At 40.9% G+C, this 27,990-nt stretch overlaps 1 protein-coding gene across 1 annotated transcript in view; it reads left to right on the top strand.

Moving 5' to 3' along the window:
- The window catches only part of LOC141002091 (FHF complex subunit HOOK-interacting protein 1B-like), a 61,472-nt gene extending 35,882 nt beyond the window's left edge, over positions 1-25,590 (top strand). The window contains exons 8-12 of the mRNA XM_073473250.1: positions 10,442-10,611; positions 11,269-12,660; positions 14,230-14,408; positions 14,969-15,131; positions 25,197-25,590. Coding sequence (XP_073329351.1) covers positions 10,442-10,611; positions 11,269-12,660; positions 14,230-14,408; positions 14,969-15,131; positions 25,197-25,507 — 2,215 coding nt within the window. The 3' untranslated portion in view covers positions 25,508-25,590. The remainder of the gene's footprint in view (positions 1-10,441; positions 10,612-11,268; positions 12,661-14,229; positions 14,409-14,968; positions 15,132-25,196) is intronic.
- The last annotated feature ends 2,400 nt before the right edge of the window (positions 25,591-27,990 follow it).

The raw sequence follows: 27,990 nt of genomic DNA, 5'->3' as shown, positions 1-27,990 counted from the left end.
AGATAAGGCAGCTCTGATGCATGGCCCCTCCACCACACCAGTGGATCGTCTTCTGCTGGAATAGATTGCAGAGAGAGGTAGATCTTGATCTCTTCTCTCACTCTATTTTCTGGGGTGGTTGGAGTGTTGTCCTCTTCACCTCTCTTCTGTCTAGTTGAGGAGATCTTTTTCAACAACCCAGCCAAGCCTTTCCCCTCTGATGCCACTGGGGGGTCGCTGCTACTTTGTGGTTCCTCTCCAGTGTGTGCAGGTGTCAGCTTTAAAGCTTCCTGGACACAGCTGTCAACAATTGCTGGCTCAGGCTCATCCAAAAAGCTCATTTTGAAGCGGGGATTAATGAAGCAAGCCATTTTCATGACATTCTTTGCCCTCTCTGTGTACCTGCTGTTAAGGTCTTCTCTCATGACCCTTTTCATCTCCTTAGTCAAGGATGAGTTGTCATTATTTTCCACCAGTACCTCACAGGTGATTTGGTCCGGGACAGGCTTGACGGCTGACAGTGTCACTCGTGTCTCTGAGGCAAGTGCATCCGTAAACTTGCTCAGTGGCTCAAAGAGCTGGCACACTTGCTCCATGACACTTATGTCAGCATCCTTGGGCATCAGATGCCATACTCCCCTTTCTCCAGCCAGTGTAGCACAGATTGGTTGCTGTTGGCTGAGGAATCGCTCAATCATTTTGTAGGTAGATCCCCACCTGGTGACCACATCATGGATCAGAGCTTTCTGTGGCATGTTGAGGGCAGCTTGCTTTTCTTTCAGAGCCCTCCTTCTCTTCCAGCTCTGTGAGAAGCCTTGGACCAGATGACGGCAGGCCCGAACTGCTGTGTCCACTCTTTGAATTTTCAGAGCCTTTGAAATGGCCAGGTTCAAATTATGGCCAAAGCACCCAAGCCACAGTTCTGGGAAGTCCTCAAAAGCCTTTATCATGTTGGTTGCATTGTCTGTGGTTATGGAGACCAGGTCTGTCTTTTTTATTGCCCATTCCTCCAGCATGTTCTCAAAAAACTCTCTGATGTTTTGAGCTGAGTGATCGTCCGGGAAGAACTGGGTTTCCAAGCACTGAGCCTCAAGCTGCCAGTCCGGGGTGAGGTAATGAATGGTGAAGCTGATGTATGGTAGACCAGCTCCACTTTCACTTGTCCACAGGTCAGTTGTTGCAGCAAAAAAAATCCCCTGAGTTAAACTTTTGCATACATCAGCTTTAACCTGATTGTAGAGTTTGGGGATTTCAGTCTTGGAAAAGAAAATCCGTGACGGAACTTTGTAGTGAGGCACAGCAGTTTTCATCAGCCTCAAAAAGCCAGGCCTCTCCACAATTTGGAATGGCATCATATCCTTAGCAATGAAGAAAGAAATGGCTGCATCTAGGTCATTGGCTTTTTGTGATGAGGGCGCATAAGCAGCCTGTTTTTGAAACGCGTCCTTTAATGTCTGCGTTACGGAAGAAGAATGTGATGTACTGGCAGTAGCACTGGATTGGCCAGCAGACCCTCTCTGTGAAAAAAATGAATAGAAAATGTCATTATTAATTATTACTGTCATTTTTACTTAATACTAAGGGTGCAACCAACAGATCACAAAACTCACAATCTAGATCATGTCACTTTTGTGAGAAACAGGTTGGATAATTTTTTAGATCAAAACAAAACGGATTATTGTTAAATTAATTATGAATACTCTATTTTGGTTCTTATCTCTATCTAGACACTTGTTATATTCACCATTTTATATTATTCTTTATATATAGTCTATTCTACAAATAATCCACGAGTATTATATATTTCTGATATTACTTATATATATTGGCTGTCTGTCTCTGTCTCTGTCTGCTTGCTCGTCTGTTGTCAATGGACTCGGTCAATCTGATTGGTCAAATGGCTGCTGAGCCACAGGTAGACGCTGCTCCGGTGAACGGAGCTCAGATGAGAGTCAGTCATCTCAGTCAGTTTGCATTCACTAACTCAGTCCACCCAGTACGTGTTTGTCTCAAATCCTCCTCACTGCAGCTCTGCATCAATGTTTGGGGAATTATTAGGTCGACTTTAAAAAGTGAAATCTACAATTAATAAGCGGTTCAGATAACGTGTCAAATCACGGATCAACTTCGTTCAGTTATACCACTATCTGGTCAGTTTACATTAGTGACAGCAAATTAGACAGAGAAAACTCGACATATACACATCATGCACCTGAGCTTAAGGTTAACTTACCTTGCATTCGCTGAACTGTTGAGGGTGATGGTCACGCAAATGAGTAAATAAATTGGACGTGTTGCCGCCCCTCGCAACCACTTTTTTCTTGCAGCTCCTGCAGATAGGGCTGCCATCCTCAACCAGCTGTCCCTGGGCATTCTTATAGTAGCCAAAATATGCCCAGACTTCGGATTTAGTTCGCTTTGTAGGCGGAAAAATGGCTTGAGGGCTGCTATTATCACGTCCTCCCTCAGCCATGTCTTCTTCGCTACATAACAAGCGCACGTTGCACGCTGCGCCTGCGTAGGGAGACTTGGATAAAGTATCTCGCGAGTTTTCCACACCGTGGTTATCGACCGCGGCGGTTACCATGGTAATTAAAACTTAAACGGTAACCTTCACCGTCGGGAATTTTACCGTGGTTTACCGTGACACCGGTAACAGTTACATCCCTATTGGTAGGGCAAATCATTCATTCATGAAGATCTAGGTTCGCGGCTTTATTAAATAAATAGTACTTACACTATTATCATTACTTAGCTAACACGTAGAAAGTCTTGAAAGTGCCACCAGTGCATCATTATAATCCTATTTGTTGCTTATGCTAGTTCTGCCGGGCACCGTCAATAATTCCCTCAGTAACCTCCCCAGGAAGTTGTGGATAGAAAACAAACTGTATTGTGCATTTTGTAAAATTCTATGGCCAGTTTTGCCACTGTTATTTTGTCTTCAGGACTAAAACAACCCATCCACCTACCTGTGACTTTGTTCTTGGTATTTTATCACCAAGACCATTAAGAATTACAAGTTAACTAAAGTTTGTAATTGCAGCTCACCTGTCACAGCAAAACAATAGCCAACATTGGCAAAAATAATGTGGTATCAAATAATACTGAATTTATGTTTTGTTTCACCTAAACAGAAACAATAGTCTGTTAAAGCTGGGGTTAGTAATTCTGTTCAGAAGCATTTTTTATTATATTTGTAGAAAATCTCTTAACATCCAGACAGCAATCAAAATATAAAATGCTTTGGGGGGAAAAAAACATGGTTTGTGGCAGTGACAGGGCTGTAATAATTTTGTCCAATCAATTTTAGCGACCCAAAGATATTGTATGGACAGCCTACCTGTCTATCAATCTGTCCTTACTTGCCCACTTGCGCTGACTCTGCCCATCACTCACTGCACGTGACTGGAGTCTACGCATCACACTGCTGGAGCTGTGGCGGAATGAGCTCGTTGTTTACAGACAAGAATGGCAGAGAAAGTACAGACATACTTTTAATTAGCAGCTGTACCTACAGCAGCTAGCACTGCCAAACAGAGCAAGAAAAGAAAGACCGAACTGGAGAAGGCTACAAAAGAAGTTGGACAGCTCAAGAGGTGAAAGGAGAGTTAACATTGGAGTGGCTGTTCAACGATGGAGACAACTGATGGAGTCGAAGGCCTGAAAACGGACGCCATGGTAGCTGTGTCTCTGTTGGACAGGTAATGAGCTGCTTTGTTTTGGTTGGGGAAAAGGAATTATTACTCTGCATTATGTAGTCAACGTAGCTAACGTTAGCTCCTTATATGGTTGTTGCATGTATTAGCCTAACACTAAAATCGTAAGCAACATCAGCTTGTAGCTAACGTTAGCTAGCTAGCTATGATAGACTACTGACGTATGAAACGTATATACATATAAGGTTACAGTTTACACGCAGGCCAACGTTTACACGTACCGTGGATCTAATCCATATAGCAGTGTTCACACATGCACTGCTACCCTGGGCTGTTTGGACATTAGCCAGACGAGCTGTATGTGAGAGGTGGACTAATTCTTGTGTGCTACACGTGTGAAAGGCCAAGTCCACTTTTAAGAGGTCATGGGAAGATTGCATACATCTGTGATTATGGTTTGTATTCTATTTGTGAGCCGATGTTGTGAGATGGTATTTATGTGATGTTCACAGCAGAACCATGCCCTGCTGTTTCCAATGGGTCCAGGGCGGCATTCCAAAGGGCCGCCATTCCGAACGTTCACTTTTATGTTTCAGAATGCCGGCCCTTAATTATTTTTGAAAAAAGGTCGCCATTCCGAACCTGAAACCCTAACCTTAACCATAACCCGGTCGGAATGGCGGACTGTCGGAATGGCGGTCCTTCAGAACGGGTGTCGCCCCCCCGTCTCCACTATTTCTGCAGAGTCTCTCTCTGACAGGTGAGTGTAACTTGATGCTGGTAGCAACATGGATCAGACCACTGTTATTCATGTAATATGTATTTTTGATGGCTACATTTCATAGATACATATGTCTTTATCTCATTTCAAGTTGGTTTGCTCTGTGTGCATGAATGTGTTCCTTAGCAGGGATACAATACAAAAAGGAGTGGCATCATCTCATTAGCTGCACCAGGAAAATGCCTCAAGTATTGGCTTGATTGGCCTACCACTTGAGCTATTGCATATTAGTAAGACATTTTTTAAGAAAGTAGAGTTTGTAGTTCAATTCATAATCTGACTGTCAGCTGACCACAGTAGAATGTGGGAAACATTGACCATAATTGCTGCACACAGTGCACCTACCAACCCCTTCAAATAATTGCTTGCCACCCATCACATAAGTTCCCAGGAGTCTAACCCCAGACTTCTATTTTTTACATTTTTACATAGCAACAGTCCTGTGTTGTCTTTTAGAGAATTAATATTTTTTTTATGCCCCATAAGCACATTCAAATGTAACTTTATGTCCTGTAAACACATTGAAAATGTACCTGTAAATATTTTTTTCATTTATTCATTCATTCAACCTTTATTGAAATCTCGAAAAATCATTGAGGGCAAGCCCTCATTTTCAATGATGTCGAGGGCACAAATAAAAAAAACAGAGTAGGTGTAAAAATCTGACAACAAACAGAAACAACAAACATAATCACAGAGCGAATAAACAGAATGGGTACATAAAAATGATAACAGATAATAAGCAATATGACAGAATACAAATAAAAATGAGGTCCATAAAAGATAAATGGCAGACAACCATACAGGACAGCACGTAGTTAAAAACGCTTACATTCACACCCTGAGTAGTTTGAAATCAAAGTCTTAAACTGACCTATAGGTATAACTGTATCAAGTTTAAATGTATGCTGTAAAATGTTCCAAGTGTATGGAGCACTGAAACTGAAAGCAGTTTTTCCAAATTTAGTGTTCACCCGCGGAACTTGGAGCATTATACAATCACTAGAGCGTGTTGAATAGTGACTCTGTGACCAAGAGCTGATATATGGTGGCATTTTGCCCTTTAAGGCTTCAAGAAGAAACAGAAACCAATGGCTGTCACGTCTTACTGTTAAAGGTGCCCATCCAACTTTTTCATATAGAATACAATGATGAGTGGAATAACTGTCACCAGTAAGGAATCTGAGGGCGGAGTGATAAATCGAGTCTTAGTGGAGTAAGAGTGGAGACACAGGCATGTCTATAGATAACATCACCATAATCCAGGACAGATAAAAAGACAGCTTCAGTGATCCGTTTCCTACAGAACATGGGGGAAGTAGTTCTGTTTCTGTATAATTTAAAAAAAAAAAAAAAAAAAAAAAGTCTTAGCTTGCTAACAAGTGTATTAATATGAAATTTAAATGTGAGTTTCTGATCCAACCAGATACCCAAATATTAGTATTCAGAAACCATGTCAATACTGTGTCCTGTTAGAGTGGTAACATGCAGACCAATGTCTGCGATAGCTCTTGCTCTTGAGAGTATCATGGATTTGGTTTTGTTTGCATTGAGGACTAATTTCAGGTTAAAAAGAGAATCTTGCAGTTTGTCAAAAGCTTGCTGGATAATTGTAATGGCTTTATGTGCAGATTTAGCACAGCAGTACAGGACTGTATCATCAGCATAAAGATGGGCTTTACAATTTGTTATAGAGGATGTAATATGGTTAATATAGACTGAATAAGACTGGACCCAGTATTGAATCTTGCTAAACCCCTTTAGACAATGGTATAAACACAGAACGATCATTTCCTACAGTCACACATTGTTGTCTGTGAGTCAGGTAGTCCTTGAACTAATTACAGGAGTTACAATCAAAACCAACATCACTTAACATCCGAGCAAAGCATAGTCAACAGTATCAAAAGCTTGTGTTAGATCCACAAAGAGGGCAGCACAGTGTTTCCCTTCATCAACAGCAGATTTAATATCATTAGTAACTGAGGTGATAGCAGTAGTAGTACTATGCTTAGCTCTGAAACCAGACTGGTGAGGACTCAAAACAGGATATATTGAAAGGAATGATTTGAGCTGATTATTGACTAATGATTCCAGGACCCTAGCAAGACAAGGCAGTTTAGCAATTGGTCGATAGTTGTTAATATCAGCTTTATCACCACCTTTATGCAGTGGGACAACATGTGCAGTTTTCCAGATCTTAGGGATAACCCCAGTAGAAATGGATAGATTAAAAAAGATAAGTAATTTCATCAGAAATAAACGGAGCACAGAGCTTTAAAAAATATAAACTATGTCTAGTTTATCCTGCCCAGTTGCTTTCCTTATATCTACACCTTGATGATGATATAATGCTCATGAGGCAGCAGCTGACTGTTAAAAGCAGAACCCGAGTACACCATGTCATATTGATTTCCAGCAGCAGCAAAATATTGTTCAAATCGTCACAAATATCTGATGATTTATCTATTTGGCAATTATTTAATGTCATACTAGAAGGTATAGACATAGAGGATTTGTTTTTATTTACATTTACTGCAAAATTTGGATGGGTTTGTACTAGAGCTGGAGATTAATTCTATGTAATAGTTGGCCTTTGCTTTTCTCAATGAAGATATGCATTTATTTCTGAGTTGTTTAAAAGTTAACCAGTAGGCTTCCTCACCAGTACACCTTGATAAAGCCCAGGCTTTATCCCTTGTATTGGGTATCATTGATAGTTCTGAGCTGAACCAGGTGTTCGATTTATCTTTAACCCTGAGCTTTTTGAGGGGTGCATGTTTATCAATAATGGGAACTAAAGAGTTGGTGAAATGTTTAAGAGCCTGTTCTACATCCAGTATTTCAGTAGTATACTGTATATTACTGTTACTGTTAAAAAAGCCTGTTCATTAAAATGTTTTAAATTTCTTTTGATAAAAATTCTTGATGTTTATTTTGCCAATGCTGCCATTCTAATGCAGGCTACAGGGCAGTGGTCACTTAGACCAAGTACAAAAACTCCAGAGTCAGTAATTTTCTCCCTCCTATTACACAGAATCAGATCTATCAATGTTGACTTTGAGGGATCCTTCAAATTAGGTCTGGTCGGCTCATCAATCAGCTGTGCCAGATTAAAATCATCTAGAACCAGCATTTGTGAGTTACAGTACTGAGCAAGTATGTCTGCTAAATTATCAGTTGCGCTAGAGATAGTTGAGGGTCTGTATACACAACAATGATTGCAATATTACAAGATAAGTTAATTTTCAGAGCAATAAATACAAAGGAATAAGGTATAGTGACAGCATTTAAAACTGTGACAGATAAACCTGATTTTACATAAACAGCCACACCGCCCCCTCTTCCAACTCTGTCTATTCTGTTCAGGTTAGTAAAGCAGAGACACCTCTGAATCATTAATGCTCTGCTTGAGCCAGGTTTCTGTCAGAACGAAGATATCAGGATCAGTTTGTGATATGAGAATTTTCAATTCATCTAATTTTTGATTAGACTCACAGACTTCTGATAGTTTAACGTATCAAACCTCTAAGCCCTTTCTGCATTTAAAAGCATGTGAGTTGAAAATATGCTCTGGGTCACCACAGGGCTTACTGGCAGAATGCAACTTAGAGCAATGGATGGTAGGTTGTACAATAATAACATTTTTAGCTCTATAATTTGTAATAGAATTAGACATGTGATGTTTGGGGTGACCATTTGAGATCAAACAAGGAATATAAAATGCAGGAGCAGATACTGATAGTGAAAGAGAGGGACTCTGGCTGTCATACCTTCATGCACTGAATGCCTTTAGTTTTCCATCCTTATCCAGTTTTCTGTAATTATTATAATTTTTTCAGACATTATGGCTTTTCAGTCACAGGAGTTGATGAGTTGGACAGGTAAAGTTGTAAAGTAATCTGAAAGTTTCACTAAGCTGGAACTTCCTACTTGTATACCAGGTACTCCACAAAACATCTGGAAAGTAGAGCTTGTACACACTACTGTCACTACTGTCAAAATGCATAGTAAAAAAAAACACATGAAACCATGTAAATTACTCTGAAAGTGACATTTTGCTAACCCCCCCCCCCCAAAAGTCAAATTGATAAATATGAAATGACTGTAAATGACACAATTCTGATGTGACAGAGGCTACTTCTGGATTTTTTCAGGAATATTTGTCACTGCATAAAATGCAACCAAAGTTGTTGTGTTATAATAAATTGAAAATAACTTCAAGGTCCTTGAAAAGCTGTATTTACTGTCGGATAAGTAATTGTGCTATTCTTTCTACAGGACAATCACTGCCATTCAGCAGAGGATTGAGACAGCACCGCCATCAGCAGCCTAACCTGTTGGCTAACACTGATCTGTGTTTATAATCAGTCAAGAAACCTCTGGATGTCCTTCCTGTATATAGTTGTTCATGCTAATTGTACTGTATATTGTCGAAATGATAAAAGGTATACTATTTTTGTTGTTATTTATTTACATGTGTTCCAAAAAATTCAATAAACAAGAGTTACCTAATTCAGTTGTTATTATTAGTGCATCATGTAAAGTGTAAGAACTGTGATGGTTTGGTGTTTATGCTGGAAGTGTAAAGAAAAGGCATTTATTATTTTCAAGACTTTATTCAAACAGTTTAGAAATAATGCAAAACAAGGAGTAAATACAGAACAACAAATAAATAGGTGTCAGGCAGAGTTCAGCACTTGATGTGATTGCTCCAAACGTAGTCCTTGAATTCTGGCCTGTAAATCAATAGATGAGCAACATGATAAGAGATTTTTATGGAACAGAGCTTGACTGTCCTCAGCATACTGTCAACATATACACTTTCAGTGGTGAATACTTTAGACATTCCTGGACAAAACTGTACAGATATCCAGTTTATATGACTTTTTTTCCATTTTATCTATTCATGCTTTTGACTTGAAGTACCAGCCCTTTCTCTTTACATTTTTCTACTGACTGTGTTTATTGTTATGCACCAAAACACAAATCCAATTTGTAAAAAACTACTTGGCAAAAAATGTGATTCTGATTAGGGCGCTTGTGTGTTCAAGTTACATGCCTGGTCAATATACTGTACAAACACAAGTAGTTTAGTTGTAGGTGGTGTTTATTAGAAAAAAAAGCACAAGCAATGTTCTACTTTAGATGCCGACCGGCTCATGTGCAATCCTTTGAGCTTGAAGATCTTCTACTCGACGTATGATCATCTGCTCCTTGACCTGTCGTCCTCCCATGTCCACGGCCTCTGCCTCCACTTCCTCAGACACTGCTGGTTGTCCACCTGTTGTCCTCTCTGATGTGATGATGTGCTTCGCTCTGGCGTGTCCTCGTCATCAGTCAATGATGCGCTCATTGTGGAAGCTCTAACATGCAAAACATCATATCATCATGAGTCCAATACAATATTCATGTTCGTCTGTGAATCACTGAGGGTAACACAAAAAACATGTAGCAGGCCCACCACTAATCTTGATGTTTTAGCTTTGCCATATCTAACGTTACCATAGCCAGCTGCTGCTAGCTAACCAGCAATGAGTTACAACATCAAAATACACTTTTAAAACAATTTGTCAATGCTAACAAAGCTAGCTTGACAGCTATCAGTACTGGCAATGGCTATGTTTGTTTACATTCAATATGATTATATTAGGTGTTTACTTACAGGCGAATGAGACATGAAGTAGTTACTTGTAGTTAGATGTTGTGATGAAAACGATGTACCGATACACTCTCCTCCCCACTGCTTGTGAGGACTCGGACTCCGTCAGCAGTTGTCAGACAGTGCGTCTTGGCGACATGTTTTTGGGAGAGAGGCCTGAGTGTAGGGGGCAGGGTTTACTGGCTGGATACTTTAAAAATCTAGCTTGGGCTTGACGGTTTTTCATCTTACCAACCCCAGCTTTAAGGTTTCTAGTAATGTGTATAGCCTGAATATGTAAACCATGTAAATCCAGATTAAATATTTTCTGTGTGTGTGTGTGTGTGTGTGTGTGTGTGTGTGTGTGTGGTTTGTTCCCAGGTATCTGCTGCCCTGCACTCATGTAATGCTGAGTCAGCGTCGTGCTATCAGGGAGACTGACATGTACGGGAAGTCAGCGGACAAGTTCCTGTCGCTGATCCCAGAGTGCTGCCGGCTGTATGCAGTGCCCTCTGCTGAGCGGGATGAGGACAATGCATTCTGGGGCAAAGGTGAGCAACAGACAACATCCTAGCTACTCAGGATGTTGTCAGGATCTGGATTAATATTGTAGCATACACACAAATTATCAATTTTTGCGCTTGAATTTCTGTATTTTTAATAACAGGAACTGAAATTACAGGTCTGTTCCAGAGTGTTAACAGTAGGCTAGCAGCTGTGTTATGATTTTGGCATCACCTGGACTCTGATGTGTTTTGTGATAATATATTTGACTTTGTTTTGTAGCAGTACTTTCCTGCTTTGGCTACTGACATGTGCACATACAGTACTGTGTAGCTTGGGCAGTACATCCTATTCAGTGAAAAACATTTTGTCTGCAATGAATAATCTGATATAAATGAGCTGTATTTCATTTAGATGAGGTTGCTGCATAACAATTTTGTGTTATCAGATCTCATTACCATATACTAACATTTTTACAATATTTATCAAGTTATGTTATTTAATGTCTATAAATTGAGAATCAGAATCAGAGTCCTTTAGAAAGACCACATTTCTACATATAAAATCAAACGCAGGCAAACGCTCATTGTGCTATATATGTATATATTTTTAAGCCTTGTGTAGCAGGTGAATTTGTTCTGATATTCATTGACCTGTGGTGTTTGAAAGTAAACTGTTTGTGTCTGTGTTATGTCATCCTACAGTACTGAACAGTACCAGCACAGAGTCTCCAGCCCCACCCAGACCCAACACCCCATCTCGATTATCCTTCTTTATCCGCCAACAGAGCAGTGGAGGTGGAACGGGTGGAGGGGGTCCTTCCACCCCCACCAGCACAGAGCCGCTGCAGTCAGGTCCTTCCAGTTCCCAACCCCTGTCTCCTGACAGCCCAATGCACCAGCAGCAGGCTCACTCAGACTCTCTGGACTGGGACTCAGGTTACCTGGAGTACCTCAAAGACGCCCGGCGGGGCATCGAGCTTTGCTCCTGGGCCTGCCGCGACTGGTCGGCTCCCTATGATGGCGAAAACCCCTCCCCAAACACAGTCCCTCCACCCCCACCTCCACCTACCTCCAACCCCTCCATGGCTATGTTCCCTGAGCACTTCTCTTTCCAGCAGGGAGGAGGCAGTAGCACCCCTCCAGGCCAGCAGAGGGCGGCCATTGTGGCCGCAGCACGATCAGAGTGGAGCAGCTCAGAGCGGGACAGCGGAGAGTGGGATGTTACGATTGGTAAAAACAACTGCATCAGCCTCACACCACGTTCCAAGAAACGCAGCCTGCAGAGAGAGGAGCTCTTGCCAAAGCCTGTTCCTTGTCTTGTTCCCTCCTCCCCGTCTTTAGCCTCTCCTCTATCGACCTCTCACCCCAACTTGTCCCCAGCTCCTCACATTCCAACTTCTGCTATCACTGTTAGCTATCAGGCCATGTATAATGGGACAGGGGGGCAGGGGGACGGGTGCTCAGACAATCGGGACAGAGGACTGGAGGTAAAGAAAGTGAAGAGAGACTTGGGGGAGCAGCAGTATTTGGATGAAAATGCAAATCAAAATGGATCTCTTGTCACCTGCCCCTCCCAAAGCTGCACCGCTCTCCCACAATCCATTTTTAGCAACAGTGAAATGAGTGAAGTAAAACCTCTTTGCCAGATTCCTTCTCAGAGCTCCATCAGCCAGCCAACCTCTGACACCAAACTGCTGACCAGCGACACCTCAAACTCACACAATACATCCTCGGATCTTCCAGAAGCCAACCAGGCACAACAATCTGTAGAGAGTCTCATCCAGGAGCTGCTGGAGCAGGCACCAGGAGGGCCACAGCTCCCCGCAGATTCAAATGGCCAGGGCATCAGCATCGAGGCTTTCACACAGGAGCTGAGGGAACTGGAGGACCGGGTGAAGGAACGCAGCAGAGAAGCCTGTCAGCTAGAGGAAACTGCCAGAGAGTCCCTCTCCGCTGAGCGGCAGGAGGAGGAACAGCACCTGTCTTCGGCCCTGGAGGTGAAGTTGATGGACGACACAAAGGGAGAAGGATCTGTGATGGGCCTCTGTAGTCCGGCTCGACCACTAAATCAGCCTGCCTCTCAGCCATACACAGGTGAAAGTCAGTTTGTTGATGTCATTCTGTTGCTGCATATGTGTTTTCAATCGAGAGTAGAGCTACTGTTGGAAGCATGATGACTTTATTGGTTGTATTTTTGTTATCAATGCCTAGTTGTGCACGTCATCATTGAGGGGTGGTATTTTGTTTTCATTTTATTGGCGTGTACCTCTCTCTCTGACTGTTCTATATGTGTGTACACAGTCATGGATCTAATATAAAAAGAGGAAGATCCAGAAAATACAGTGCCATTTAGAATTTAATATTAGGGCTGTGTCCAAAATCTTACAACGATGCATATTGCAATACAGCACATTTTCTGTAAATTTAACCTATAACTTATATTAAATTCCTATTTCATATTTAATTTAAATTGAACACTTTATAAATGAAATGTACCAGAATGACTCCAAACGTGTCAAATTTACTATCCACCATGCTTGTTTGTGTTACTTTCATGCATTTGTCCTGCCTGCATGAAAACAATTATCAAAAATATTGCCGTAAATAGTTTGATTTGTGCCACGACAAAGTAAACAAAATTGCATAAAATGAAACAATAATTTTTTTTCTCTTGTCACATGATATATGTTATATTGCACAGCCCTATTTGAAATGTTTACTTTTTTAATTATAAAAGTGGTTAAAATGGCTAAATCATTTATTTCATTGTATTTCAAATAATGAATAAGAAATTCCCCAGAAGATGATTGTGACATTCGATAACTTCTTGGCTATTTTTTCATCAAAAAGCTACGGACTGGCTGTTGTTCACATCAGTTTCTGGGTCAGTCTCATCCTTCTGAATTTATTATTGTCAATGACACTGTATGGGTGTATGTCCCTTGTGATAATAAAACTGAAGGCATTTAGGGGCCAGTTAAAAGAAGCTTCTAAAATAGGTAGTGAGGTGTGTGGTACAAGAAGCCATCTCCTGCATGTTTCAAAGACTACTTAGGCAACATTATGCAGGGTAATCTGAGGTCCAGCTTCATGCTTTAACACTTGGATAACATTTCTAGCAGCAGGGTCATTCCATGCCAACTCACCCAAAATCCAGAACTTTTCCTAGTTCATGTCATGGATTTTCTTGAAAAGAACGCTTGGAAAACTTCTATTTATCGGGTTCATTGGACCTGGCAAAATCCTATATCTTAACTATTCTGTGTTTGTGTATTTAAAGCCTCACCAATGGTTTAATTTTCACTGGAGAGACCCTAAGGAAACTTGCCAGCATGTATTCATTGAAATAGTTGTTGTTGAATGTTTACAGTAATCAAATTAATAACAGAAAGTCACTTTTAACCCGAGATATTAATTTTCTGAAATATCTCCACTAGTTATCACTTTTTTGCAACCATTGGTTCTGTGTAGTATTAATGCAGTTCTATCACATCTAGAAGTTATAATTTAATTTTTTTATTTAATTTGGTCCTGCATCAAAAAAAATTGTCACACAGCTCTTGCTAAATATAGCTTCTGAGCGGAAAAAAACACTTGAGTTATTTTGACTGTACTTGTCTTGTATCTTTCTGTTCAGTGATCCATCAGTCTCCCTCTCTGCAGGTCCATTCATGGTGGTTCTGTTCGCGAAACTGGAGAACATGCTCCAAAACTCGCTCTATGTCAACATCCTGCTCACAGGCATCGTGGCTCAGTTGGCCTGCTATCCTCAGCCCCTCCTTCGCTCCTTCCTGCTCAACACCAACATGGTCTTCCAGCCCAGTGTCAAGTCACTGATACAGGTACACTGCACCATGCCAAACTTGGGATATATTGGCCGAGGCATGTTGTCTATACTATCTACTGAACTTAGCATTTCTAGACAAGGTACTCAGTAAAAACTGGAGATGACGCTTTTGAGTCTCCTGGTTTTAGACATCATTGTTCACTTCCTGCCCACCTCACTTCTGTGCAAGGTTTTCTTCCAAAAGCATCAATCAACAATCAATTTGCATAGAGTTTCTTATCATTGTATTTCTGTCCATGAATACATTATACTGAATACTGCATTGTACAAGAACAAAAGTGCACTTTTTTTGGGAACACAAACAATTTCAATGACAGCCTTAGGGTAATGGTAATTTGTTCTCAGAAGAGCAAAATATTCACCTTCTTCCCCTTCATTGCTTTAATATAGTGGAGTTTAATGACCATTCCAGCCTTTGAGCCAGATGGTGCAGCTTCAGATTACAAGTCAGATCCTCTATGTCATAAATAAAATTAACTGTGTTAAACTAAAACAAACCATCTGCTTTTGCAAATCAATTAGAAGTCTGACAGCTTTTTCCTTGAATTTCCCCAGGTTCTTGGTTCTGTGAAGAACCGGATCGAGGCATTTGCAGCCTCCCATGAGGACTTTCCAGCCATGCTGAAGAAAGCCCAGCAGTACCTGGTGGCCCGAGGCAAAGTTGATTGGACTGACTCGCCTGCAGCAGTTCCTCCCCTGCGGCGCTCTGATTCACTAGGTGAGGAGGGAAACTGGAAACTGGAGAATCTGCATTCAAATCAGGCAGACTACGACAGCTTTGAGTCAGGTTTTGCCATTTTATGCCTTTCCTTTCTCGTAGGGCTGGGCGATATGGCTTGAATCTCTGATTTTTTCACACAAAACTCGATTTACGATTTTAACTGATTTTTTTTCCTTCTTAAAAACAAACTACAAATGACAAAGAAATTATTCAAAGTATTGCTTTTATTTTAATGCTTTTATTGTAAACAAAATGTCCCTGCCATTGTAAACAGTGCACCTTCAAACTCATACACAGGACACACACACACAGGGCATGTGTACCATTATGATGAATCATGCATGAACATTTTGTTGGAATAATGTATTAATTTGATTAAAATGCATTAATTGCGGACTTCCGGCGGAGCGTTTTCAAGATGGCGACATAGGTAGAAAGCTCTCCCGATCAATTTAATAAAAAAACCCACCAAACTACGAATATTGCTATCACAAGAAAGTAAAATGACATAGAATGAGTGGGACAAGAAGCAAGACGCGGGGAAATAAAAATCAGGTAAACAAAATTCAAGACGAAGAGGAGGGGAAAGAAGCAACGAACAACATCACAGCTAACGCTAGCATGGAGGAATCCGACAGTGAAGAGGTGAACCTCACAACGACCAAAGCCATTCAAAACTTGAGCAAAGACAATCAAAACATGTACAGAGAATTCAAGCAAGATCTAACGGACTTCAAGAACGACATCAAGCAGGAGTTTAATAACTTCAGAGCGGAGACAAATCAAAAAGTACAAAGTGTTGCTAGCGATGTCCGCAACCACGGTATAAGGTTAACTGAAGCGGAGCAACGAGTGGAAGAAACGGAGACCGCTAACACCGAGCTGAGGGATGCTTTGCTCGACTCACTAAAACAGCAAAAACTGCTTCAAGACAAAGTAACGGACCTGGAAGGAAGATCACGCCGTAATAACATTCGCATATACGGCATTAGGGAGGGCACCGAAGGAACCTCCATGATGGCGTTTATTGACAACTTTTTGAAGACGGAACTGGCGCTGGATAGCACAGCTGATTTACAAATCCAACGAGCCCACCGGTCTATTGGCCCAAAACCCCAGGATGAAGCAGTCTCCAGATCTATCCTAGTCAACTTTCAGAGGTATGACACCAAGGACAAAATACTGAAGAAGGCTTGGTCAAAGAAAATCACTTGTGTCGGGAAACCAGTCACATTTGCACACGATTTTCCCACAGAAATTAACAACAGACTCCGGGAGTATAGGGATATAAAGAAGACCCTTAAAGAAAAGCAGATACGTTTTCAGACCCCCTACCCCGCCCGGATGAAAATCCACTGGGATAACGGACCGCGCCTCTACAACAACGCAGTAGAAGTATGCGAGGACATGAGAAAGAGAGGCTTTCAGCTCGACCTGCCGCAAAAAACTACCACCAACTGGGAGCAGAAACTCACCCAGGGCGCATGCTGGAACAGACAGGACGGAGATCGATCCACACGCATCCGGGAGAGGCTCAAAGATTTTCATCGGCAATAACGTAAACATCACAGTGGAGCTCACGTGACCGGTTATTATTATTATTACCCCCCCCCCCCCCCCCCCCCCCCCCCGCGTCCCCCACAGGAGTAAACTTGATCCGGAGGAGAGTGAATGACTGTTCGGCTCAAGAGGAGAAGGACACTTTGCTATTTGCAAAGAGGGAGCCCCTACACAAGTAGGACTTATTCTCCACCAGAGCATGAGTAGGTGTAGGAAGAAGACAGGGCAGTGTAAGACCCTGAGGTTGGAAGTCAGTGTTGTTCTTACTGTTCATGTAAGTGTTTTTTTTTGTTGTTACCACAGTACATATGTTCATAAAGCCAGCACATGTGGATTAATCTATGGTTATGGGGTGTAGCAATTTGACAATAACTTCTTGGAACGTAAATGGCTTAAATAATCCTGTTAAGAGGGGTAAAGTAATGGCAAAAATAAGAAGAGAGAATAATAAAATTATATTTTTGCAGGAAACCCACCTATCTCGAAATGAACATGAAAAATTGAAAAAATTTGGATACAAAAACACATTCTACAGCACATTCAAATCAGGCCATAAAAGAGGCGCTGCAATTTTGATACACAATTCTGTTAATTTCGAATTAATTAGGGAGATTGGGGACAGTGAAGGCAGATATATACTGGTGCAAGGTAAAATAGAAAACCACCTGACTACACTCATTTCAGTTTACTTACCCCCACTAAGCGATCAAAACATTACAAAAAAGCTCCTTGAACTGATTGGCTCAGAATCACAAGGCACACTAATCTGCGCAGGGGACTTTAACACAGTAATGAATGGCAAATTAGACACGTCTAACAGTAAGAGAAATATAACTCCTCAAACTAAAGTGCTGAAGAAAGGGCTGGACGAGGTGGGTTTACTTGATATTTGGAGGGATCTTCACCCGTTAGACAAAAGTTACACCTTCTACTCTGCTCCTCATGCAGTACATTCAAGGATAGACTATTTTTTTATTTCTCAAAATGATAGACATAGAATTCTGAATTGCGAAATTGGAACTAGAGATATTTCAGATCACTCACCACTCTATCTGAAATTATATCTTGACAGTAGATCGAAGAAAACTACTTGGAGACTGAATACAAGTCTGCTTAATGACAAATCTGTCATAAAAGATGTGAAAACTGAAATTAAGATTTTTCTTGATCATAATGACAATGGAGAAGTGAACCCAAATATATTATGGGATACTTTAAAGGCAGTTGTCAGGGGCAAATTGATATCCCTCAGTACAGCAATCAAGAAGGCAAAAGAAAATAAACTAAAACAGTTTGAGGACAATTTAAAAGAACTGGAAAAGCAACATTGCAAAAACCAAGATCCCCAAACCCTGTTAAAAATTAAGAAAATTAAAAATCAGATATCAGACATCTATAAAGAGGAACTTGAGAAAAAACATAAATTTTTAAAACAGTCATACTACGAAGTGGGCCCTAAGGCTACAAAATTACTAGCAAAAAAAGTACGCAAAAAACAAATGTCCCAATCGATATACAAAATATCAGACTGTAAAACAGGACAAATATACCATAATTTAGAGGAAATCGATGCTGCTTTTCAATCATATTATAAGAACCTATATTCGCAGCCAGTGCTAGAAACTAAAGACAATATAAAAACCTTCCTAGACTCCTTAGATCTACCTACAATTGGAGATCATCAAAATAAATGTTTGACATCACAAATTACAGAAAAAGAAATGGAAACAGCACTGAATAAGCTCAAAAATAATAAGACACCAGGAAGCGATGGACTACCAGCTGAATGGTACAAAATATTTAGAGAACAGCTGAATCCAATACTTCTTAACTCTTTTAATTGGACATTAGAAAATAAGTCATCACCACCTTCATGGAGAGAAGCGATCATTTCTGTTATCCCCAAGGAGGGAAAGAATAAATTATTATGTAGTTCGTATAGGCCAATCTCCGTTCTAAACCAAGACTATAAACTATATGCATCAATAATGGCCCGAAGATTGGACTCATTTATGCCAGAATTAATTGATAGTGACCAGACTGGGTTTATCAGGGGGCGTCAAACACATGATAATATCAGACGCTCTCTTCATATAATACAAAACATTAGGAAAAATAAAATAAATGCAGTGCTGGCAAGCCTAGATGCGGAGAAAGCTTTTGATTGTGTTAGCTGGGAATATTTATTTTTAGTCTTGAAAAGATTTGGATTCAATGAAAAAGCTATCAACAGTTTTAAAACATTATATTCTGCCCCTACAGCAAGAATTAGGATAAACGGAAGCCTCACTGATCGCATAAATTTGGAAAGATCCACACGTCAGGGATGCCCTTTATCGCCAGCCCTTTTTGCGCTTTACCTGGAACCTTTGGCACAGGCAATAAGAGAAAACTGTAACATACAGGGTATTTTGATTGGTAATATGGAACATAAAATAGCAATGTACGCAGACGATGTCTTACTTTACATTAATAACCCAGAAAAATGCCTTCCTGTCATTTTAGATCTCCTTGATATATTTGGCACATATTCGGGTTATAAACTCAACATACAGAAAACCCAGGTATTAACCTTTAATTATATCCCCTCACTGGAGCTCAAACGTAGAATGCCAATTGACTGGTCTCGAAAAGTAATTAAGTATTTGGGAATTTGGTTGACTTACTGTCCTGATGAATTGTACAAAAAAAACTATGAATCTGTGAACAAAAAAATCAAAGAAGACCTTGGTAACTGGACATCTTTTTTACTAAGCTTCAGTGCAAGAATTGACCTTATAAAAATGTCTATTTTACCTAAACTATTATATCTATTTATGTCACTGCCTATTAAAATTCCAACTAGTCAATTTCATGAATGGGACAAGCAAATTTCACGTTTTATTTGGAGAGGGAAAAAACCAAGGATTAAATACAGCACATTGATTATTAACAAAGAAAGAGGTGGCATGTCTCTCCCTAATCTCAAGGATTATTACCATTCTGCCCAGTTAAAATATGTGGTTCTCTGGTGTGATGATGGATATGAGGCAAAATGGAAGGACATGGAAAGAGAATGCAGGGGCATCCCTATACAAGCAATGATTGGTGATGTCAAATTAATGACAGCATTTCAAGAACATTTGAGTCCATTTGTCTTGTTTACATTACACACCTGGTTTGGGGTTGTGAAGCAATTCAACTTGTGGAACCAATTGAAAAAAATCAGATGGGTTGGACATGACACAGACTTTAAACCGAATGGTATGGACGCCAGGTTTAAGTACTGGACAAGTATGGGTATTACTACCTACTGTAATATAATGGAAAAAAACACGCTACAAAGTTTTCAAGCACTGAAAGAAAAATATAACTTAGAAAACCTGGATTTTTTTAGATATTTACAAGTACGTCAATACTTTATGAAAGAAGTCCGAGGAAAGGAAACTACAGATTCAAACGAAATAATACAACTAATAATACGGGCATATAATGGTACCTGCCAATCTATTATTTCAAGACTTTACCAAGGCATTGCTGAGAGCAGAGATAATACCACAACATACATCAGAGAGAGATGGGAGAGAGAATTAAATGACAAAATAACCTGTAAACAATGGGATAATATGTGTGGCAATGCTTTTTCCACTTCCTGTTCTATGTATTGGCGCGAATTCTGTTGGAAGAACCTTGTTCGTTTTTTTGTAACACCTAAAATGAAAACATATTCAGTTACAGCGGTTCACAACTGCTGGAGGAAATGTGGAAATAAGGAGGCAAACCACTATCACATTTTCTGGAGTTGCCCAGGACTATGTCCTTTTTGGAGAGATATTGTGAAAACCATACAACAGATATTGGGACAACAGATTCCTCTACCATTTACAACTCTTTTTTTAAGTGATTTACCTGATGGAATGACAGAAAATGATAAATATCTCTTAAGGATAATGTCTGCAGCAGCAAAAAAAGCTATCACCCGTAAATGGCTGCAGTCAGACCCACCCTCAACCTCTAACTGGTTAGAGATTATTAAAGAAATTCACCAGATGGAGAGACTAACCTTCCTGCTCAGACTAAAAAGAGACATGTACTACACAAGATGGGAAAAATGGTTGGTGTTCTTGACGAATGAGGAGGGTCGTTCATGATCCCTCCTCCCTTTTTCTTTTTTTTCTTCTCTACTTTTATTTCATTATCCTGCCAATCTATCTGTTTGATATGATGTTTAACCGCCAGATACTTTTCAAGGGACACATACTGTTTGATCTGTGCAGATCAAAATTATATTTTCTGCTTGCCCTCAAAGGATCCAGTTGCCTGGCTATGTTATTCCTCACTTGAATGTACTGTGATGTTGTCATGTTTGACTATTCCTGACATAAAAACTAATAAAATATAAGTATAAAAAAAATGCATTAATTGCATCATACATTAAGGGGGCTGTTAATGTAGATTTTCCCAGTGGAGCATTAGCCATTTAGTCTCCTACCTATAGCGTTGTGCAGCCTGTGTCCACAGCACTGGAGGTTTGGCTACCCATTGTCTTTCAGAGCTTTGATCATGTTGGTGCTGCTGTCTGTTGTCATAGAGATGTGTCGGTCTTCAGCAAGATTCCAGGAGCTCAGAGCATCTTTTAGGCCCTGGGCAATTAGATCACTCTGTGGTCTTTGGGGAAGTAAGCTGTTTGGAGGCAGACACTTCGCAGAGCCCAGTTGTCGTTGATAAAATGCAACGTCAAACTCATGTAGGGCTGCATGGTTCGGCTGTACCATAGGTCTGTTGTAGTGGAATAAAATGACACCCCCTCCAGCTCCCTAGCGATCTTTTCACGTGTACATTTGTACAGGTGAGGCAAGGCAACTTTGGCAAAATACTTGCGGCTTGGTAGCACATAAGATAAGATGTTCCTTTATTGATCCCCCTTGGGAGAAATTCACAGGTAACACAGCAGCACAGAGGGAAATAAGAAGCAGCACAAGAGTAAGTCTCAAAAAATAGAGACGATAATAAAGAGATATTGGAAGAATAAAATAACAATTTGATTAAAAATATAATAAAAAATATTAGAATAAAGATAAACATACTATATACAGTAACTGTCCTTGTATGTACATGATGTGTGCAATATATAATAAATGTGCCTGTGCAAATCTGTGCAGGGTTCCTGGGATAATAAATAACAAGAAGAAGAAAAAAAAAACAATCATTCTTTGTGACAGTGAAGTGTATGGTTGAGTCCTAAATCAGTGGAAAAAGGAGGTGTTGGGAGCTGTGGTGTTGGTGTTGTGTAGTCTGAACGCTGATGGTATGGAAGAGCCCCCCAAGCACTTTGAGGCACGTGGTTAGATGAGTCTGTGGCTGAACATGCTCCTGAGTTGCCTCAGCTCGGTGTAGAGAGGATGAGAGGGATTGTCCATTATAGCTTGCACCTTTCCTCTTATCCTCCTCTCTGTCATCGCCTCCACACTGTCCAGTTTCATCCCCACCACAGAGCTGGCTTTCCTCACCAGCTTGTTCAGCTTGATGGCACCACCGCTCCCGATGCCACCTCCCCAGCACACTGCTGCAAAGAATATGACCACCACACTACCACAGACTGGTAGAACATTTGTAGCAGCCTAGTGCACACATTGAAAGACCTGAGCCTCCTCAGAAAGAACAGCCTGCTCGTTCCCTTCCTGTAGAGGGCCTCAGTGTTGTCTGACCAGTCCAGTTTATTGTTCAGATGCACCCCGAGGAACCTGTAGGTGTCCACCATCTCCACCCCCTCCCTGTTTATGGAAACAGGTGTTGTGGGGCTCTTCCTAGTCCACCACCAGCTCCTTGGTTTTCCCGATGTTGAGCTGAAGGTGGTTCCTGCCACACCATCCTACAAAGTTCTCGACTAGTTCCCTGTATTCCTCCTCCTTATTGTCTGTGATACATCCAACAATGGAGGAGTTGTCAGAGAACTTCTGCAGGTGGCATGTCCGGGAGTTGTAGCAGAAGTCAGAGGTGTGTAGAGGGTGAACAAAAACGGTGAAAGAACAGTTCCCTGGGGTGTGCCAGTGTTGCTTGTCACCACATCTGACAGACATACTGTGGCCTGTCCGTGAGGTAGTCTAATCCATGCCACCAGGTCCTGATCAACCTGCATCACTGAGAGCTTCTCAGCCAGCCGGACTGGCTGGACCGTGTCGAAAGCACTAGAGAAGTCAAAAAACTTGATCCTCACGTGCTTTGTGGTCTCTTCAGGTGTGTGTAAGCTCTGTGAAGCAGGTAGATGATGGCATCCTCCACGCCGATGTCAGTCTGGTACGCAAACTGCAGTGAGTCCAGGCGCACCAGGGGCCTGAGATGCTGCAGGACCAGCCTCTCAAAGGTTTTCATGACATGTGACGTTAGAGCCACAGGTCTGAAGTCGTTTGGAGCACTGGGGCGTCCCTTCTTCTTCACTGGGACTAGGGATGTAACGGTTACCGGTGTCACGGTAAACCATGGTAAAATTCCCGACGGTGAAGGTTACCGTTTAAGTTTTAATTACCATGGTAACCGCCACGGTCGATAACCACGGTGTGGAAAACTCGCGAGATACTTTATCCAAGTCTCCCTACGCAGGCGCAGCGTGCAACGTGCGCTTGTTATGTAGTGAAGAAGACATGGCGGAGGGAGGATGTGATAGTAGCGGCCCTCAAGGCATTTTTCCGCCTTCAAAGAGAACCAAATCTGAAGTCTGGGCGTATGATTTGACACGTTATCTGAACCGCTTATCAATTGTAGATTTTACTTTTTAAAGTCGACCTAATAATTCCCCAAACATTGATGCAGAGCTGCAGTGAAGAGGATTTGAGACAAACACGTACTGGGTGGACTGAGTTAGTGAATGCAAACTGACTGAGATGACTGACTTTCATCTCAGCTCCGTTCACCGGAGCAGCGTCTACCTGTGGCTCAGCAGCCATTTGACCAATCAGATTGACCGAGTCCACTGACGACAGACGAGCAAGCAGACAGAGACAGACAGCCAATATATATATAAGTAATATCAGAAATATATAATACTTGTGGATTATTTGTAGAATAGACTATATATAAAGAATAATATAAAATGGTGAATATAACAAGTGTCTAGAGATAAGAGCCAAAATAGAGCGTTCATAATTAATTTAACAATAATACTTTTTGTTTTGATCTAAAAGATTATCCAACCTGTTTCACACAAAAGTAATATGATCTAGATTGTGAGTTTTGTGATCTGTTGGTTGCACCCTTAGTATTCAGTAACAATGACAGTAATAATTAATAATGACATTTTCTATTCATTTTTTTCACAGAGAGGGTCTGCTGGCCAATCGAGTGCTACTGCCAGTACATCTCATTCTACCTCTGTAACGCAGACATTACAGGACGCGTTTCAAAAACAGGCTGCTTATACCCTAAGCCTTTTAATATATAATAAATCTATTTAAATATAAATCTTGGTGAAATTATTTCAATTTATCAGTGTATCAGTGTTTTTTCAACATTTTGAAGACATTTTAAAAATACCGCGGTATACCGATAACCGTGATAATTTTGGTCACTATTACCGTGGTGTGAAATTTTCATACCGTCGTGTATATATAACGGTATTGACAAAACATTTGACATTGACTTTGGCTCTGACTTGCTTGCTGTCGTGAGCCTTTGGCTACGGTTAGCATAAAGCTAATCAACTCACAACATTACTCGTCAATTGTGACCACAAACCGCCTGCTTTATTAGATTCACGGTTATTTCAACTACACAGCCAATTACTACCACACCTTTAGATTATCAGCTACGTAAAACTTGCATTGGAGGCTCACCTGTCCAGGAGAAGAACAGCAAGCTCAGTATCCAGCTTCAGCCCGATGCTATCGCTAAGCTCTCTCCACCTCAGATATGCTTGTCCAATGTTTACACGTGATTTATTCCGCCTATTGTCACTCTCCCTCTTAGACTCTCGTTTCTCTACATCGGTCATCCTTTTTTTGGCTTGCTTAGCCGTGTACGCTTTTGTTGGTAATGCCGGGATAGCGGCTTTTCCTGCCGGGACGTCCGCCGTTGCACCTTCACCACCGATTGAAGGTGAACGCGCATCGACTTTGGTTGAGCAACCAATAGGAGCGCCCAAAACAGCTTGCTTTGTAAAATGAACTGTGATTGGCTGAACACTGCTGTGACGGCACTGATTTTTTAAAGCCTGAATACAGAGCCAAGAGGAGACCCAGAAGTCCAGTGTTCTGTCATAACACTGTGAATTACAATATGCTGAAAGGTTATTATTGATTTTTGACCAAATGACGCCAGAAATAACTTACACACTCCAGCTTTAATGTAATCCGATGTATTTGACCTAAAACATAAAACACATTTTATGAACATAAAATATGTGTTACCATATCAACCAAAAGTAATAAAACACAACAAAACCTAGTCGGCTTTTCATTTCATTTCAGGTCACATGTTCTTGTCATCACTGTGATGACTTGTAAACTTCATGTTTTTTTCTTGTTCCAGTGAAGAGTCGTAAGCCATCTCTTGGAGACCTGATTCTTCGTCACACCAACAGCCCGACCCGGGCTCGACATGCCGCTCAGCTGGCTCTTGCACATGTACGGGATGGTGGCCAATCACTGCACAGCGCCCTATTCAGGGGTGGGGGAGGCGGAGGGGCCTCCAGCCTGGAGAAGCAAGCCGAAGCACTCCGAGTGAAGAATGCTGTGTACTGTGCTGTCATCTTCTGTGAGTTCCTCAAGGAGTTGGCAGCCCTGGCTCAAGAGCACGCTGTCACTCTGCCTTTCCCTAACAGCCAGGAGGCAGAGGAATAAACTGTAAATGCCATTTCTTTTTGTTTAGGCTGTAAACAGAGTTCTATAGGATTCTATCATCACCAGAGGACAGACTGGAGTACTGAGACTTTTCTGTCACTGAAGTGGATCATCTGCAATGATACAGACAGAAAGCATGATGAAAAAGGTGGATGTTTTTTTTTTTTTTAAACTAAAATCATTATATGATACCTATAGGACTGGAAGAATTTACTCATCTGTAAACTTATATGCTATTGTGCATATCATGTATTATATTTACATTCTATACAAAGAAAATCTCAGTAAATGCTTGAGATTTGGGAGCATGTACATACACATACCATGTCATGGTATTAAGTGACACAGTAAAGCCACAGATAAAAGAATTAGGTGCACATATTGGTGCTGGTCAATACTCTTTATCTTTTAAGTTAAAAGGGTGCTTTCAGGCAGCACAGATGAGAAAAAGGTTTTGTCCTCAGCAAAATTCTGACAAACACCAAATATTGCTTGGTAGGAAAGTGAAGGTGTAGGCTCGTCAATCAACCACTCAAGTAATCCAATCAGCTTTGGCCAACTCTGTATGATGAGCGCATCATTGCTCTCATTGCAGAGCTTTTTGTTCCTTTATCAAGGACTGGCCAATAATGAAAGCTCACTGAAAAACAGCAGGTGTTCCGAGTCAACATCTTTTAATTTTAAGAGTCTGCACTGCTGCAAACACGTCATGGTGGTGAGTGCCACTGTCTCTCCTGTAAATCAGCACGACCGCCACAAATATAATGGAAAACTTTGAACTATTAATGAGATTTTTAAATCTTTTGTTTGAAAAGTGTTTGTCTTTTGCATTTGCACCATTTCCTAGACATATCAGCAAGATGCGGGAGCGGCAGGTGTGTCTGCCGTCAAGTAAATTCAGTAAATGATGCCAGGTGATACCAGTTCTTAAGGGTGTCAGTAAGCCATTAGCCTGTTGCCATAAAAGATGCTGTGGGATTGAAAAGGCAGCACTGCTTTACAATTTATACCTTTTGTTTGTCATTGAATCTTTTTAAAAGACCTGAAGGTCTGACAGAAAAAGGCGAGAAGGGAAAGAATTTTATTTCAAGGGAGCGTCATCTCGATTTTCATTTATTTTGAACTGACAGTTGAAAAAGATCCTGTGAGGCATTCATTTTCTTTACAAAAAATCTTTGTGAGCTGTGAGGTAAAGATGAAGCTTGTAAGAAGCAAACTCCATTTTACTTTTTCCATATTTGTGTCAGCTTCAGTGTTCTGCCTCTTCGGTGAGAAACAGGTCGAACTGTTCAACTTGGAACTTAATATGCTGCTATTTTTTTAACACTAACACCCATTTCTTTTTTTATTAGCCATGATAGCTATAATCTCTTCATTTCATTGTCAGGTACCAAGTATAAATGTGTGTGTGTCTGAGGATATGGAGCAGTTGGTGCCAGTGTTGTGATCGGCATTTAATTTATTTCTTAGTGTCTGAGGTTGAATGAAGTCGCAACCACACAGTGTTAAAAGCTTTTGCCAAGACAAAATTTGTTTCTCTTTTCCTCAATGTTGAGCAGTTTTTGCGCTTTTAAATTGTTGCGTGTTGGTTGTTAGTTTTCTAAAGGTACATTTCTCCCCAAAAGGAAAAATACATATTTTTTCCTCTTACCTGTAGAGCTATTTATCATCTAGATTGTTTTGATGTGAGTTGCTGAGTTTTGGAGATATCAGCTGTAGAAATATCTGCCTTCTCGTGAATATAATGAAACTAGATGGCACTTGGCTGTGCAAAAAATAAATGAATACATTTGAAACACTTAAACAGCAATGTCTCTTTCCAGAAAGCATGACCTGATTACTCAAGATAATCCAAAAACCTTGTTGTCAGCGGTTTCATGTAGGAATTATTTTCCTTCTACTGAACTACACCCACCAACTGTATCACCGCGCCAAAGAAGTGTGCATCTACTCATAGTCTAGAGGCTTGTGCTCGTGACAGCACGGGATGTAATCATTAATGGCTTTTTCCTCAGCTGAGCTGTAATGTTAGCTAGCTAAGGGCTCGAACAGAGAGAATGCAATAAGTGTTTTGCATGCCTCGCATTTCAGACATCCAGAGTGCCTTGCATTTTAGCAGGAGTGCTCGAAAACTTCAATTCAAGTGAAGAAAAACGCCTGACATCATTGTCCAGCTGTCAAACTAATATTAATAGCCTTGAACCTACCATCATCCAGGTGAAGCTTTTGGACCAGCTGGTAGGTGCCTCCTGTGACTTCCACTCGGATATCTGTTTCCCTGTGACTAGCATACTACTTGGGGACACCCTCATCCTTGGAGCCAGCATTCTTGCATATGTTTTTTTCCTCAGGGTGTTAACTATCTACCAAGAAGGAAGTGATATACATATAACGCTAAAGTAAACAATTACCCCCACATGCACGGACTATCGGAGACAACCACTTTATTCAGACGCTTCTTTCTTTTCACCGCAACCTGAAAA

This window comes from Pagrus major, chromosome 9 (assembly GCF_040436345.1).
Source record: "Pagrus major chromosome 9, Pma_NU_1.0".
NCBI lineage: Eukaryota > Metazoa > Chordata > Actinopteri > Spariformes > Sparidae > Pagrus > Pagrus major.
The sequence above is the reverse complement of the archived record's forward strand: the minus strand, read 5'-3'. Positions and strand labels throughout refer to the sequence as shown.